This window comes from Lithobates pipiens, unplaced genomic scaffold, assembly GCF_037356315.1.
Source record: "Lithobates pipiens isolate NorthernLeopardFrog02 unplaced genomic scaffold, aLitPip1_a1.2 Scaffold_1, whole genome shotgun sequence".
NCBI classification, from domain to species: Eukaryota; Metazoa; Chordata; class Amphibia; order Anura; family Ranidae; genus Lithobates; species Lithobates pipiens.
Genome location: NW_027507685.1, coordinates 219,187,546 through 219,205,466, shown reverse-complemented (window position 1 = coordinate 219,205,466; position 17,921 = coordinate 219,187,546). Strand labels below are relative to the sequence as shown.

Sequence of the window (17,921 nt, the reverse complement as noted above, 5' to 3'; positions counted from 1 at the left end):
CAGGTTGTGTATTAGTGTTTAGCAGACTGTACGTCAGTCCCTATACCGCTGAAGGACTGCTGCAGTATAGGGCAGCGGTCAGCAGTGGTGCACGTCAACCCTATCTATTGTGGACCGATAGCGGTCCTTACAGAACAGCAGACTGTACCGCACTCAAGCCTATGTACCGTAGCACCCTATACCAAGTTACCAGTCCTTATAAGAACTTTTGTGGACCAAGCAGGTTGTGTATTAGTGTTTAGCAGACTGTACGTCAGTCCCTATACCGCTGAAGGACTGCTGCAGTATAGGGCAGCGGTCAGCAGTGGTGCACGTCAACCCTATCTATTGTGGACCGATAGCGGTCCTTACAGAACAGCAGACTGTACCGCACTCAAGCCTATGTACCGTAGCACCCTATACCAAGTTACCAGTCCTTATAAGAACTTTTGTGGAACAAGCAGGTTGTGTGTTAGTGATTAGCAGACTGTACGTCAGTCCCTATACCAATGAAGGACTGCTGCAGTATAGGGCAGCGGTCAGCAGTAGTGCACGGCAACCCTATGTATTGTGGACCGATAGCGGTCCTTACAGAACAGCAGACTGTACCGCACTCAAGCCTATGTACCGTAGCACCCTATACCAAGTTACCAGTCCTTATAAGAACTTTTGTGGACCAAGCAGGTTGTGTATTAGTGTTTAGCAGACTGTACGTCAGTCCCTATACCGCTGAAGGACTGCTGCAGTATAGGGCAGCGGTCAGCAGTGGTGCACGTCAACCCTATCTATTGTGGACCGATAGCGGTCCTTACAGAACAGCAGACTGTACCGCACTCAAGCCTATGTACCGTAGCACCCTATACCAAGTTACCAGTCCTTATAAGAACTTTTGTGGACCAAGCAGGTTGTGTATTAGTGTTTAGCAGACTGTACGTCAGTCCCTATACCGCTGAAGGACTGCTGCAGTATAGGGCAGCGGTCAGCAGTGGTGCACGTCAACCCTATCTATTGTGGACCGATAGCGGTCCTTACAGAACAGCAGACTGTACCGCACTCAAGCCTATGTACCGTAGCACCCTATACCAAGTTACCAGTCCTTATAAGAACTTTTGTGGAACAAGCAGGTTGTGTGTTAGTGATTAGCAGACTGTACGTCAGTCCCTATACCAATGAAGGACTGCTGCAGTATAGGGCAGCGGTCAGCAGTAGTGCACGGCAACCCTATGTATTGTGGACCGATAGCGGTCCTTACAGAACAGCAGACTGTACCGCACTCAAGCCTATGTACCGTAGCACCCTATACCAAGTTACCAGTCCTTATAAGAACTTTTGTGGACCAAGCAGGTTGTGTATTAGTGTTTAGCAGACTGTACGTCAGTCCCTATACCGCTGAAGGACTGCTGCAGTATAGGGCAGCGGTCAGCAGTGGTGCACGTCAACCCTATGTATTGTGGACCGATAGCGGTCCTTACAGAACAGCAGACTGTAACGCACTCAGGCCTATGTACCGTAGCACCCTATACCAAGTTACCAGTCCTTATAAGAACTTTTGTGGACCAAGCAGGTTGTGTGTTAGTGATTAGCAGACTGTACGTCAGTCCCTATACCAATGAAGGACTGCTGCAGTATAGGGCAGCGGTCAGCAGTAGTGCACGGCAACCCTATGTATTGTGGACCGATAGCGGTCCTTACAGAACAGCAGACTGTAACGCACTCAGGCCTATGTACCGTAGCACCCTATACCAAGTTACCAGTCCTTATAAAAACTTTTGTGGACCAAGCAGGTTGTGTGTTAGTGTTTAGCAGACTGTGCGTCAGTCCCTATACCGCTGAAGGACTGCTGCAGTATAGGGCAGCGGTCAGCAGTGGTGCACGTCAACCCTATCTATTGTGGACCGATAGCGGTCCTTACAGAACAGCAGACTGTACCGCACTCAAGCCTATGTACCGTAGCACCCTATACCAAGTTACCAGTCCTTATAAGAACTTTTGTGGACCAAGCAGGTTGTGTATTAGTGTTTAGCAGACTGTACGTCAGTCCCTATACCGCTGAAGGACTGCTGCAGTATAGGGCAGCGGTCAGCAGTGGTGCACGTCAACCCTATGTATTGTGGACCGATAGCGGTCCTTACAGAACAGCAGACTGTAACGCACTCAGGCCTATGTACCGTAGCACCCTATACCAAGTTACCAGTCCTTATAAGAACTTTTGTGGACCAAGCAGGTTGTGTGTTAGTGATTAGCAGACTGTACGTCAGTCCCTATACCAATGAAGGACTGCTGCAGTATAGGGCAGCGGTCAGCAGTAGTGCACGGCAACCCTATGTATTGTGGACCGATAGCGGTCCTTACAGAACAGCAGACTGTACTGCACTCAGGCCTATGTACCGTAGCACCCTATACCAAGTTACCAGTCCTTATAAAAACTTTTGTGGACCAAGCAGGTTGTGTGTTAGTGTTTAGCAGACTGTGCGTCAGTCCCTATACCGCTGAAGGACTGCTGCAGTATAGGGCAGCGGTCAGCAGTAGTGCACGGCAACCCTATGTATTGTGGACCGATAGCGGTCCTTACAGAACAGCAGACTGTAACGCACTCAGGCCTATGTACCGTAGCACCCTATACCAAGTTACCAGTCCTTATAAGAACTTTTGTGGACCAAGCAGGTTGTGTGTTAGTGATTAGCAGACTGTACGTCAGTCCCTATACCAATGAAGGACTGCTGCAGTATAGGGCAGCGGTCAGCAGTAGTGCACGGCAACCCTATGTATTGTGGACCGATAGCGGTCCTTACAGAACAGCAGACTGTACCGCACCCAAGCCTATGTACCGTAGCACCCTAGACAGACCAAGTTACCAGTCCTGATAAAGAGCTTTGTGGAACAAGTGAGTTGTGAATGATTAGCAGACTGCAGCAGAAGGGCAGCAGTCAAGTATAATATTCTTTCTATATTTGGAAGAAAGAATATTATACGTGTACAAGCCTATTACCGTACCACTGATACCAGTCCTGAAAAGAACCTTTGTGGAACTAATAGTAACAGCAAGTCTTTAAAATTATCCTCACTGCCTGACACACTGCTTCCTGCCTGTCCCTATACAAATTGGCAAAAAAGAGTAGGCTGGAACGATTAGCTGGAACAGCTCTTTTGTGGACCTGATAGTAACAGCTAATGATGATGATGATGATGATGATGAAGAAAGACTAATCTGGCTGAGCTGTCCCTAAAATAGCAGCATACAGCGCTCTGTCCCTTTATCTAAACTGACAAAAGAAACTCAGGCTGCTGACCTAACACCTATACCAGTCCTGAAAAGAACTTTTGTGTACCAAATAGCTAGCGTTTTCTCTGTCCCTACTCCACACAGGATCCTTTCCCTACAGTGACAGAAGAAAGAATGTAAAATGGCCACCGGATCGGGTGTATTTATAGGTTAGGGGGAATGTCCAAGTGTCCATGAGCTGTCATGTCTCAATTGGTTGTCCTGTAACACATGATAAACGTGTCACGAAAGGTTAAAGTTCTTGTATACATTAAACACGTAAGTCCGCCGGGGCGAACGACGGAAAAAGGCGTTCGAACCCGCGGACGGCGAAAGTCGGAAATTCGCCGCGAAACGACCGCCGGGCGAACCGTTCGGCCATCACTAGACGGCATTATCCAGCCCCCCTACAACAGCCAAAAGACATGAAACCAGGTTCGTTGGTTAGTGTTGCATTTGTGCTGTTTGTGCCATTTAAATCTCTGGTCTTTTATTATTTTTGCATTATTAACTATTTAATAGTTAGGTCACCCAGCCCCTTACAATAGCCAAAAGACAGGAAACGGGACTTATTGGTTAGTGCTACGTTTGTGCCGATTTGTGCTGCTAAAATTTTTATTTGTGCTGTTATGATTTTTTATATATAATAGCTTGTTTTTATTTTATCAAAACCCCACCCACTTTGAACCCCATTTTATTAAATCCTAAAAATAAATATACCATTTGTTAGTGCTATGTTTGAGCTTCTTGATGTAGTTAGCAACACCATGGTTACGTGTGCATTTAGGAGGGACATGCAGAGTCATTGGCCTCTCTACTTGACCAGGGTACCACTGCTACCTCGCTCCCAGTATGGGGTCCCACCGTACACCTAGTGCGGACTCCATGCATGTACCTGACTTCACTTAAAGTGGTTGTAAACCCTTACAACACACTTTGACCTACAGGTAAGCCTAGATTAAGGCTTACCTGTAGGTCCAAGAAATATCTCCTAAACCTACACGGTTTAGGAGATATTTGCCGAAAGATAGACAGTGGCGCACAGGCGCACTGAGTGTGCCGCGGTCAACGGCGATATGCCACGAGTGGTGGCTCCCGTGCGCATGCGCGGGAGTGACGTCACCGCGACTTCGCCGAATGACAGCGGCGGAGCAGCGAGACCCACCGAGAAGATGGATGCTCCGGACTACAGGGGACAGCGGTGACTTCGCTGGCTCCTGTGTCAGTTAAGTGACACATAATGGACTACTATGCGATGCATAGTAGTCCATTATGCTTTACCTTTGCAGGGAATGAAAGAGGAAGTAAACTCATCAGGGTTTACTTCCTCTTTAAATCTATGTGTACAAGATGAGGGCCCCGGTGGTGCAGATCTCCTCCTTTTGCTATGGGAAATGGAACACAGCGGAAGGAGTGCTGTCAACATCTCCCTCGCTGCAAGAGGCTAACACACCTGCCACATATACACGTTTAACGACAAACTGCTGGATGAACCTTTGTTACCCTTGATAACCACTGCAACTTTACAATGCATTTACTCTTGCGCTGATGCCTTCATACCCCAATGTGTTTAGTGACCCAAGCTGTAGACTATATGTGCCAGTTACTTATATCAGTGTTTCTCAACTCCAGTCCTCAAGGCGCCCCAACAGGTCATGTTTTCAGGCTTTCCATTACTTTGCACAGGTGATTTGATCAGTTTCACCGCCTCAGTAATTACCACGGGCCTTTCATCTGAGGGAAATCCTGAAAACATGATCTGTTGGGGCGCCTTGAGGACTGGTGTTGAGAAACACTGACTTATATTACATCTTAACTTCAGACCAGGCAAGGGCAAAGTTTCAAAAGCTTGACTATTGTATAACCAAGGTGCCCCATTTACCTTCCACTACCAGCCAACCCTCCATCCACCAATACCCCATGCTTCTACCAATAACTGAGACCACACCAAGCAGAAGTAAACATTGGCCGTAGCAGCCATTTTCTTTTATTAAAACTCAAATCAAATTAACATAAACTGTATAACATCTGTTATAAACAACATCCCCATCAGTTAAATACTCACTTGGTCTTTGCAGGAAAAAAAAAACAATCTTGCCACTCAATCCACTCCTGCACTGCGGTAACTTCAACTGAACTAAGGCCTCCAGCTGACATACTAGCTCGGAGACAAACCACTGACCGCAGTGCCCCCATTAACCAAATTCCAGCTAAAACCACCGCTAGCTGGAATACCACCAACGGGACCGAATACCACGAGGGTTCCCGAACTCTTCCATATCCGGGGTTTCTTCCTGCACCCGCAAAGACCAACACCCCGCCACTGCCATGACATTCACTGCTCTGTAGACGCAAAAACAAGTGTAAGAATCCACACACACTATACTCACCATTATTATGGAGGGAGGGTGGTAAGCTCACTCCTCCCCTGCTGACTGAGCTGGGGAGGGATCCTGCTTCCTCTAACTTCCTCACTGCTCCGCCCCCTCTCCTTCCTGACCAATCCTACTTACTCTTACAAACTACCATGCTTCACTGCTGCCCCAGTTAGCACTGCATGCCCGCCCTTCGTTTTCTTTTAATTTCTTTTATTACTTTTACTCCGGGCTTTTCTTTACTTGAATAATGCAGCATGATGAGAATCGCAAGATAACAGTTCAACATAGTGCAGTCAATTCCCTAACATTCCTAGTCCCTAACTCAGGCTTGTGGCTGCCCCAGTATACCTGCATGTGAAATAGTCCATACTTGGCAGAGTCCATGGATGTTATCTTCAGGAAGAAATGCAAGTTACAGCAATCCTCCTACATTGCAGAAGGCTCCTGGACACAGGCGAGTAGCAACTTTGCTGGAATCTGCAAAAGGAACATCATCTTGCTGTCTGTGTCTTCCCTTTCCATACCGACTGAATGTGTGTGGGCAGAGCCCGCCCCCCTTTTGTTTCTAGTACAGGGAGGCTAGAGCTCAGATAAAGGACGGGAACTGGGTTAACTCTTTCCCTACTTGCTGGGGCAGCATTAACCACTACCTGCCTACAGGATTATTTCACTCCCCTGTTATCAGTGGAGCAGGTTGTGATTACTTTGGGTTCTAGGTTTCAGTGGCTGTGGAGGGTTCTGGATTGTAGTGGGGTGGAAGAGGCAAATGGACAGCCTGAATATATATGTGGTCCCAGCCAATCCCTGGGGGAGGATACCCAGTAGGTGGCTGAATAGTGCATAAATAGCCAGGGGCCTGGGGCAGCCCTGTTCTTGTCTGTCATTGTAAAAGTGCTTATTGAGGTCCCAGCTACCCAGATAGCAAGGATAATTTGGCACACATTTGTGGCAGTATTGAATTGTAAGTCTTGTGAACTTGCTACACATCTTCCCTGGCAAGTTGTACACTTGCAGAGCACTTGAAGCACAAGTTCTAGTTGAAATGGCATCCAATCACAGCGCCTGTGGTTTCAGCCAATCAGGTGACCGGTAACAGATCCGAGCAGCTGATTGGCGGAGAGGGGCTTTAGTGTTAGAAAGGCGAATAGTCGAACACACAGCTGAGTGACCTGCGAGCGCCCAGCATGGCACTTGCAGGTCACCTTTTTTGCCTATGGCTCTAATCAGGTGCTTCAAAACCACCCCCTCCGCTGTAATTCTGGCGTCCTGGGCCAGAAAAGGGGCCGGGCGCCTCAATAGGGGGATAACCGCGGCGGTCATAAATAGATTCATACAATGCATGAATCTAACTATTGGTGCCAGGGGGTGGCAGGAGAGAGGGGCGGCGCCCTGCGCCCTTATGGACACACCACCACTGCCTATGGTGTCTCAGTGTTACTCAATCCATTCATTGCTGCTAGATGGACTATACTATGAGGCTTTGATAAAGTGAAGAGTGTGCTTGTGTTACTACATTGTGCTTCTGAAGTATCCCACAATCTCCCTGCACCCTTTTAAAGTTCAATTTTCAATAACGCATCAAAACGATACCCTTAGACTGCTCATTGAGCCAGAAGAGTGACTATAACTGTGTGCCTGGCTGCTGCTGCACTAGTATGGTAAAATGAATTTGGGGCAAAACAGCGGCCCCTTTCAAGGGGGGCTCTACACTTGGATAACAGGATTTAAAACCTTAATGACCCATACACATGGTCGGAAATTCCAACGGAAAAAGCCAGTTTGGATTATGTTGTTGGAAAATCTGATCGTGTGTGGGCTCTATCGGACTTTTTCTGTCGGAATTTCCAACGGAAAAATTTAGAGAGCTGGATCTAAAATTTTCCGACAACAAAATCCGATCTGACTTTTTCCAATTGCGTGTAGAGAATTCCGACGCACAAAGTGCCACGCATGCTCAGAAATAATTTGGAGATGAAAGCTATTGGCTACTAGCCTCTACGTAGTCCTGTTGTGTATAACGTCGCCTAATTCCGAACGATCTGATTTTCTGTCAACTTTGTGTGTATGCAAGACAAGTTTTGGCCAAAATACGTCGGAAAAAATCTGACAGCTTTTGTGGTCGGAATGTCTGACTGTGTGTATGGGGCATTACTTGACCAGTTTAAAGCCCAACTCTGGGAAAAGTACAAATCCTCTCTAAGGGCTGGTTCACACCAGATTCAGTCCAACACGTTTTTGTTGACATCAAAATTGCATGGTCAGTGTTTAACAATGGCCCTAGATCACACCAGTTCAGTCAACAAAAGTAGAACATTTTACATTTTTTTCTGTATGGAACGCATCAGGAATGCGGCAAAATGCATCAAAAACACACCAGAATGCACATGTCCTCAATTGAGATTAAGAAAAAAAAGGGTAAAAATGCACTGGGACACATCAAAAATGCATTAAAAATGTGCATTCAGAAATGCATCTGGAAATTGTGGTGTGAGCCAGCCGCTAAGGTCTATTCACACCAGCTTCTGTGCAAATTGGGTGGCTTTTCCACTGCAGTCTCACAGCACAACATGGCAAAATGCCTTATCTCCTATGTGCCTGGTTCTTACCACCGCATTGTGGTGGTGTGAGGGAGGTGTGCATTGAAAAAAAAGTACAGCAATCTGTACTATTTTCCAATGCAGAGCAGTTTGTGTGATATTTCACTAAAGTTCTTAAAAAAAAAAAAAAAAAAAAAAAAAGGAAATATGTGATGGCTGAGACGCTACATTGTGAATGAGCTTTACTGTGGGGCTGCCGCAACATATCAAGGGTTCAGTACTCATTTAGGGGAAGGGAAAAGCAGTTTTCCGTCCTCCGCCTCTTCCAGCAGCTTTCCTCTACTCCACTATGCTCTAGGAGTGTACTGGCCATCAGCATTATCACATCCAATGCAGGGCTGTGGGCTGACGTGATGACGTCAGGGGCATCCATCCACCAGAGTGCAGGGGGAGGAAAGGCTTCAGGTACCGGGCTGCAGCATAGAGGAACCTGCAGGAGTGGAGGACTGGGTAAGAAAAACAGCAGTTTCCATCCCCTTGATGAAAAAAAAAAAAAAGAACAATTAAACCTTGCAGTGCACATTTCATTAATAATATTATTAATAATCATAATTTCTATGTCCTCTTTAATTTTGCAGGAAACAGCTTGTTGTTCAAGAAAAAAGGATGCGCAGCAAAGTGTCCTGAAGACTTCGACTTATGGAGCTTCCGGAACAATGGGACTAGCTGCGACACAAATCTGTGCAACTACGATAATTAAGATGACCCATGTTTAGACCTTTAGAAAAAAAAAATGCTTTCTAAAGGAACCAATAAAATTTCTGGTACAAAAAAATGTAAGCATAATATCAGATTATTTGTCACTTGCTGTGAACTGTTGTTGGTGACTTTTCTTATTAACCACTTGCCTACTGGGCACTTAAACACCCCTCCTGCCCAGACCAATTTTCAGCTTTTGGTGCTCAGTCATGCAACACTGTACCCAAATGAGTATTTTGTCTTTTTTTCCCACAAATAGAGCTTTCTTTTGGTGGTATTTGATCACCTCTAGTTTTTTTAATTTTTTGCGCTATAAATGAAAAAAGACCGAAAATTTTGAAAAAACGCATTTTTCTTTGTTTCTGTGATAAAATTATGCAAATTATTAATTTTTCTTCATAAATTTTGGCCACAATTTATACTGCTACATATCTTTGGTAAAAATAACCAAAATTAGTGGATATTATTTGGTCTTTGTGAAAGTTAGAGAGTTTACAATTTGTGGTGCAAATCACACAAAATTGATCACATCTGATGTACTGGTGGCCTATCTCATTTGTTGCAACCCGAACAAGCCAGGGAAGTACAAATACCCCCCAAATGACCCAATTTTTGAAAGTAGAGATTCCAAGGTATTTAGTAAGAGGCATGGTGAGCTTTTTGATGTTGTCATTTTTTACCACAATTCTTTGCAAAATGAAGATTTTTTATTTTATTTAAATTTTTTCCACAAAATTGTCATTGTAATAGGTTATTTCTCTCACATGGCATGTGTATACTACAAATAATGTCTCAAAATAAATTCTGCTACTCCTCCTGAGTATTACGATACCACATGTGTGGGACTTTTCCACAGCCTGGCCACTTAGAGAGGCCAAACATGCAGGGAGCGCCGTCACATGTTCTAGGAGCATAAATTACACATCTAACTTGTTGACTACCTATTACACTTTTGAAGGCCCTGGAGCACCAGGACAATGACATGTGACACCGACGTGGCACTGATGACAGATGGCACTGATACGTGGCACTGATATGTGGCACTGATGACAGATGCCACTACTAAGTGGCACTGATGACACGTGACACTGACAGATGGCACTAATATGTGGCACTGATGACAGATGGCACTTATACGTGGCACTGATGACACGTGGCACTGAAGACACATGGCACTAATACGTGGCACTGCGATGGCACGCAGAGGGGAATTTAAAGGGAGGACGTCCTGGGCTGGGACGCCCTCCCGGCAGTTAGCGTCCACGCTGTAGCCATCTTTTGGCAGTGCTACGGGATACAGTATATCGAACTGTATTGAAGAACAAATTATACTCATCTTTTGGTCATTTTTCCTTTCCCCATGCATCCAATGGCAATGTATATATACCCACCCAAAATTGCATAATAGTTACAGAAATACTGTGGCAGGCTGTACCCTCATATTTAACAAAAATCTAGCTCTATGGGGTTAGAAAGGTGACACCTATGCTGCCATTGGACGCACCAGTAAAGGAAAATGACTGATATAGGTGAGTATACAATTTTTGTTTTTTTTTACTCTGTAGTACCATGAGATTTAGTATATCCGATCATATAAAAAAAAATGACAGATGAAGCCATTGTATATAGATGTGTTTCTTTATTACATATAAGAGATTGCAGGCGACACAAAGGACTTCTTATGTCTTCTCAAAAATGTTCTTCAATATTGTCAATGGACCTGTGAAGCCAATGGAAAGACAATATTTTTAGTAATTTGTGACATCTTTTCTCTTCATTTATAATTTTTCTCTGTGTTTTTATTTCTGTGGTTGATATGGCGTATCTGAAGATGTAAATGACATAAAACATCAGATAGAAATTGATAGAGTGACAGCTGTGGAAGACGTTGGTGGGCCAATGCTCAGGGCAGCAAGGTCTGAGAGGAAGCACCAGGCCATCAAAAATGTCAAATTGTTCCTCGTTATCCCTTTATTTATTTTTTTTCTTCTTCTTTAATCCTAAATTAAGAATGGCACTGAAAATATTAGGGTTACAGGGAATGATAAGGTCAAGGGACACTATAATATTTGATAAAAAAAAAAAAAAAAGGATTTTGTACTTCTCTATGAAAAACATGAGGCATCACTTTATTCTAATTTATTCTAGGTCTATTTATGAATATTTTCACCCGTTGACATATTTTTCTCAATGGATTCAGTTGGGCATTATGTACCGTGTGATCTGCACTCCCCTTTAAAGAGGTATCCTGAAATGTAAGAGGCGACTATTTACGTTGTGGAGTAAGCAGGGGAGGGGTCCAATGTGTTGTGTGGATTCCATTTAGTGTAACCCCTGCTGAGCATCAACTTACATTAACGGAATATAGCATTATGGATATTTGAACAAATTACATGAGTGATGGGTACATGGGTGGCTTAGATTCAAACTGCTAATAATTAAATGTTTAAAGCAGAGGTCCGGAGGTTTTTCTTTTTTTTTTAAAGTCAGCAACTACAAACACTGTAGCTGCTGACTTTTAATAAGGGCACTTACCTGTCCAGTGAGCCCGCGATGATGGCCCCCGAGGCTGATCCGTCCACCGGATCGGGTGCCGTTGCCACCATCCTATTGATGGAAAACAGGCAGTGGAGCCTTGTGGCCTTGCGGTTCACATGTGCAAGTCGCGCGGCACTTTGTAAGACATCGCGCCCCATCTCCCAGGAGACAACGCGAGGGAGGACAAGAACCACAGAGTAGGAAGTGGCAGATTAGGACGATATGCCTAGCAACAGCCATTTCTAGTAAGTAAAACTTTTTTTTTCAAATGTTTTTTAATGTATTTTAAGGAGCGTGTTTGTGTATTTTTTTTTTCTTTTTAGGGTGGACCTCCGCTTTACCCGGCGCACGCTGATGTACGTCAGCAGAATGGCATAGCTGGGCAAATAGGCGTACCTGTACATCCGTTTGAATTTGCCGCCATGGCATCACGTGCACGCTGCCAGTAGCACACACACACGCTGGCCGGGGCCCTCCCTGAGACGGGTCGCAGGCCTCGTGGAGATACCCACGATTGTCTCACGGAGAGGAAGAATGGAGAGATGCTAATGTAAACAAGCATCTCCCTGTTCTGCCTAGTGACAGTGTCACTGATCTCTGCTCCCTGTGTGCAGGAGCTATGATCAGTGATATGTCACAGGCACAGCTAGCCCATCCCCCCTACAGTTAGAACACATCCCTAGGACACATTTAACCCCTACAGAGCCACCTAGTGCTAACCCCTTCACTACCAGTCACATTTACACAGTAATCAATGCAATTTTAATTGCACTGATCGCTGTATAAATGTGAATGGTCCCAAAATCACGCCAAAATTGTCCAACATGTCCGCCATAGTGTTGCAGTCATGATAAAAATTGATGATCGCCGCCATTACTAGTAAAAAAAAAAATATGAATAATAATGCCATAAAATGATCCCCTATTTTGTAGACGCTATAACTTTTGCGCAAACCAATCAATAAACGCTTATTGCGATTTTTTTCACCAAAAATATGTAGAAGAATATGTATCAGCGTAAACTGAGGAAAACATTTTTTTTATATTTTTTGGGGGATATTATTATTAATATTATAGCAAAAGGCAAAAAAGAATGCGTTTTTTTCAAAATTGTCCCTATGTTTTTGTTTATAGCGCAAAAAATAAAAAACTCAGAGCTGATCAAATACCACCAAAAGAAAGCTCTATTCGTGAGGGAAAAAGGACATCAATTTTGTTGGGGAGCCACGTTGCACGACCGCGCAATTGTCAGTTAAAACGACGCAGTGCCGAAATTGCAAAAAGTGCTCTGGTCTTTGACCAGCAAAATGGCCAAAGACCAAAAAGTGGTTAAATAAAGTGTTTGATTTCGAAGTTAACCCTAGAGATCACATGTATGGTATATTTACATTTTGGATAGATTATCAAAGCATTAAAATCCATGTCCCAATTTTATCGCTGTTTGTGTCTTCACTGGATAGATAAACCCTCTGCATACCCTGGAAGGGGGCGTTGCTGATGTCATCATGATAATGTTACTCTTTGTGTCACTGAACAATGCCACTGGGGAAGTTTGGGAAGGATATATAATATTTATATATTATATATCGATATATACACTCACTTGCAACTGTATTAGGTACACCTTGCAAGTACCGGGTTGGACCCCCTTTTCCCTTAGAACTGCCTTAATTCTTCGTGGCATAGATTCAACAAGGTGTTGGAAACATTCCTCAGAGATTTTGGTCCATAGTGACATGATAGCATCACTCAGTTGCTGCAGATTTGTCGGCTGCACATCCAAATCCCACATTCCACCACATACCAAATGTGCATTGCATTTAGATCTGGTGAGTGTGGAGGCCATTGGAGTAAAGTGACCTCATTGTCATGTTCAAGAAACCAGTGGTGAGATGATTGGAGCTTTGTGACATGGAGCATTATCCTGCTGGAAGGAGCCATCAGAAGATGGGGACACTGTAGTCATAAAGGGATGGACATGGTCAGCAACAATACTCAGGTAGGCCGTGGTGTTTAAACGATGCTCAATTGGTACTAAGGGGCCCAAAGTGTGCCAAGAAATATCCCCCACACCATTACACCACCAGCCTGAACCGTTAATACAAGGCAGGATGGATCCACGCTTTCATGTTGTTTACTCCAAATTCTCAGCCTACCATGTGAATGTCAGAGCTGCAATTGAGACTCATCAGACCAGGCAAAGTTTTTCCAATCTTCTATTGTGAGTCTGTGTGTATTGTTGAGTCTGTGTGAATTGTAGCCTCAGCTTCCTCTTCTTAGCTGACAGAAGTGGCACTCGGTGTGGTCTTCTGCTGCTGTAGCGCATCTGCTTCAAGGTTCAGTGTGTTGTGTGTTCAGAGATATATATTGCATACCTTGGCTGTAACAAGTGGTTATTTGAGTTATTGTTGCCTTTCTATCATCTCAAACTGGTCTGCTCATTCTCCTCTGACATCAACAATGCATTTTCGTCCACATAACTGCTACTCACTGGATATTTTCTCTTTTTCGAGCCATTCTCTGTAAATCCTACAGATGGTTATGTGTTAAAATCCCAGTAGATCAGCAGTTTTTGAAATACTCAGACCAGCCCATCTGGCACCAACAACCATGCCACGTTCAGAGTCACTTAAATACCCTTTCTTCCCCATTCTGATGCTCAGTTTGAACTTCAGCAAGTCGTCTTCACTACATCTAGATGCTTAAATGCATTGAGTTGCCATGATGTGATTGGGAATTTGTGTTACCAAGCAACTGAACAGGTGTACCAAATAAAGTGGCGGGTGAGTGCATATACAGTATCTCACAAAAGTGAGTACACCCCTCACATTTTTGTAAATATTTTATTATATTTTTTCATGTGACAACACTGAAGAAATAGTAGTAGTGAGTGTACAGCTTGTATAACAGTGTAAATTAGCTGTCTCCTCCAAATAACTCAACAAACAGCCATTAATGTCTAAACAGCTGGCAACAAAAGTGAGTACACCCCTAAGTGAAAATGTCCAAATTGGGTCCAATTAGCCATTTTCCCTCCCCAGTGTCATGTGACTCATTAGTATTACAAGGTCTCAGGTATGAATGGGAAGCAGGTGTGTTAAATTTGGTGTTATCGCTCTCATACTGGTTTAACATGGCCCCTCATGGTACTCTCTGAATATCTGAAAAAAAAAAAAAATGTTGGTCTCCATAAAGATGGCCTAGGCTATACGCAGAGTGCCAAGACCCTGAAATTCAGCTGCAGCACGGTGGCCAAGACCATACATCGGTTTAACAGGACTGGTTCCACTCAGAACAAGCCTTGCCATGGTCGACCAAAGAAGTTGAGTGCATGTACTCAGCATCATATCCAGAGGTTGTCTTTGGGAAATAGACATATGAGTGCTGCCAGCATTGCTGCAGAGGTTGAGGAGTGCGGGGGTCAGCCTGTCAGTGCTCAGACCATACGCCGCACACTGCATCAAATTGGTCTTCATGGCTGTCATCCCAGAAGAAAGCCTCTTCTAAAGATGATGCACAAGAAAGCCTGTAAACAGTTTGCTGAAGACAGGCAGACTAAGGACATGGATTACTGGAACCATGTCCTGTGGTCTGATGAGACCAAGGTAAATGTATTTGGTTCAGATGGTGTCAAGTGTGTGTGGTGGCAACCAGGTGAGGAGTACAAAGACAAGTGCATTGTCTACAGTTAAGCGTGATGGTGGGAGTGTCATGGTCTGGGGCTGCATGAGTGCTGCCAACACTGGGGAGCTACAGATCATTGAGAGAATCATGAATGTCAACATGTACTGTGACACACTGAAGCAAAGTATGATCTCCTCCCTCCAGAGACTGGGCCACAGGGCAGTATTCTAACATGATAATGACCAAAACACACCTCCAAGACAACCACTGTCCTGCTAAAGAAGCTGAGGGTAAAGGTGATGGACTGGCCAAGCATGTCTCCAGACCTAAACCCTATTGAGAATCTGTGGGACAGCCTCAAACAGAAGATGGAGGAGCGCAAGGTCTCTAACATCCACCAGCTCTATGATGTCATCATGGAGGAGTGGAAGAGAACTCCAGTAGAAACCTGTGAAGCTCTGGGGAACTCCATGCCCAAGAGCGTTAAGGCAGTGCTGGAAAATAATGGTGGCCACACAAAATATAGACACTTTGGGCCCAACATACTATAACTGTGGTTGTCCACACCTGAGTTCAATTTCTCTAGCCACACCCAGGCCTGATTATTGCCACACCTGTTCACAATCAAGGCATCACTTAAATAGGAGCTGCTTGACACAGTAAGGTCCACCAGAAGATCCTTAAAAGCTACACATCATGCCGAGACCCAAAGAAATTCAGGAACAATTGAGAAAGAAAGTAATTGAGATCTAGCAGTCTGGAAAGGGTTATAAAGCCATTTCCAAAGCTTTGGGAATCCAGCGAACCACAGTGGTGGACATGGAACAGTGGTGAACCTTCCCAGGAGTGGCCGGCCGCCCAAAATTACCCCAAGAGCGCAGCGACGACTCATCCAAGAGGTCACAAAAGACCCCACAACAACGTCCAAGGAACTGCAGGCCTCACTTGCCTCAGTTAAGGTCAGCGTTCATGCCTCCACCATCAGGAAAAGACTGGGCAAAAATGGCCTGCATGGCAGAGTTCCAAGGAGAAAACCACTGCTGAGCAAAAAGAACATCAAAGCTCATCTCAATTTCTCCACAACACATCTTGATGATCCCCAAGACTTTTGGGACAACATTCTGTGGACCGATGAGACAAAAGTGGAACTCTTTGGAAGGTGTGTGTCCAAGTATATCTGGCGTAGAAGGAACACTGCATTTCATAAAAAGAACATTATACCAACAGTAAAATATGGGGGTGGTAGTGTGATGGTCTGGGGCTGTTTTGCTGCTTCAGGACCTGGAAGACTTGCCGTGATAAAAGGAACTATGAATTCTGCTGTCTACCAAGAGATCCTGAAGGAGAATGTCCGACCATCTGTTCATGTACTCAAGCTGAAACGAACTTGGGTTCTGCAGCAGGACAATGATCCTAAACACACCAGCAAGTCCACCACCGAATGGCTGAAGAAAAACAAAATGAAGACTTTGGAGTGGCCTAGCCAAAGTCCTGACCTGAATCCTATTGAGATGTTGTGGTATGACCTTAAAAAGGCCGTTCATGCTCGAAAACCCTCTAATGTAACTGAATTAGGACAATTCTGCAAAGATGAGTGGGCCAAAATTCCTCCAGGACGCTGTAAAAGCCTCATTGCACGTTATCGCAAACGCTTGGTTGCAGTTGTTGCTGCTAAGGGTGGCCCAACCAGTTATTAGGTTTAGGGGGCAATCACTTTTTCACACAGGGCCATGATGGTTTGGATTTTTTTTCACCTTTAATAATAAACACCTTCATTTACAAATTGCATTTTGTGTTTACTTGTGTTGTCCTTGACTATTGTTTAAATTGGTTTGATGTTCCGAAACACTTAAGTGTGACAAACATGCAAAGGAACAGGAAATGAGGAAGGGGGCAAACACTTTTTCACACCACTGTACACTAGACCAGTTATGGGGAACCTTGGCACTCCAGATGTTTTGGAACTACATTTCCCATGATGCTCAGGCACTCTGCAGTGTAGTGGAGCATCATTGGAAATGTAGTTCCAAAACATCTGGAGTGTCAAGGTTCGCCATCTCTGCACTAGACGATGTTTGAAAAAGTTTGTTCATTAATTCTCATTAGTACATTCAATGACTTTATTAAATACTTCAAAATATTGTTTGCTTTTAACATTTGATTTTGGAATGAATATAATTTCCTAAACAAAAAACGTATTCGTTGTTAGAAATTTTTTCGGTCGGGGAAAATTTTCCATCCTGCGCATTCTAATTTTTTTGTCACTGTGTTAGAAAACGAACGTTAATCTGATCTCCCTAATGATTCAAAAATCAAATGTTCCTTCTTTCAAATGCTTGGTGTTTTGTTAAAATCCCATGCACCACATCCCTTAATAAAATCATAGAAATAAGAAGGAAAATTTGGGACTTTCAGAAGTGCATAAATTTCCCCAGAGACAACACATTTTATATACAAAAGCAAAATATGTTATATACATTCAAAATGTTATTATCGCATGTAATATAAAAACAACAAAGTATTCAACCTTGAAGAATGCATAATTTATACAATTGCCCCTTTAAACTCCTGCTATTCAACCTTATATACATAACAAGGTATATAAATTTTCAAATGCCATCTATCATTACATATACTGAAATTCCCCCGAAATGAGCTAGGTACAGTGCCTTGAAAAAGTATTCATACCCCTTGACATTTTCCACATTTTGTCATGTTACAACCAAAAACGTAAATGTATTTTATTGGGATATTATATGATAAACCAAGTGGAAGGAAAATAATGAATGGTTTTCAATTATTTATATTTTTTTATAAATATGTGAAAAGTGTGGGGTGCATTTGT

At 43.8% G+C, this 17,921-nt stretch overlaps 2 protein-coding genes across 6 annotated transcripts in view; one reads left to right on the top strand and one right to left on the bottom strand.

Annotated features, from left to right (window-relative positions):
- The window catches only part of LOC143983337 (uncharacterized), a 37,796-nt gene extending 28,800 nt beyond the window's left edge, over positions 1-8,996 (top strand). For both annotated transcript variants that reach the window (XM_077482907.1, XM_077482916.1), the window contains exon 4: positions 8,795-8,996. In XM_077482907.1, coding sequence (XP_077339033.1) covers positions 8,795-8,916 — 122 coding nt within the window. In that variant the 3' untranslated portion in view covers positions 8,917-8,996. The remainder of the gene's footprint in view (positions 1-8,794) is intronic.
- A 1,536-nt stretch (positions 8,997-10,532) lies between these two features.
- Positions 10,533-17,921, bottom strand: part of LOC143983320 (uncharacterized) — a 78,171-nt gene continuing 70,782 nt past the window's right edge. For all 4 annotated transcript variants that reach the window (XM_077482880.1, XM_077482870.1, XM_077482887.1 and 1 more), the window contains one exon: positions 10,533-10,635. The gene's annotated coding sequence lies outside the window, so the exon portion shown is untranslated. The remainder of the gene's footprint in view (positions 10,636-17,921) is intronic.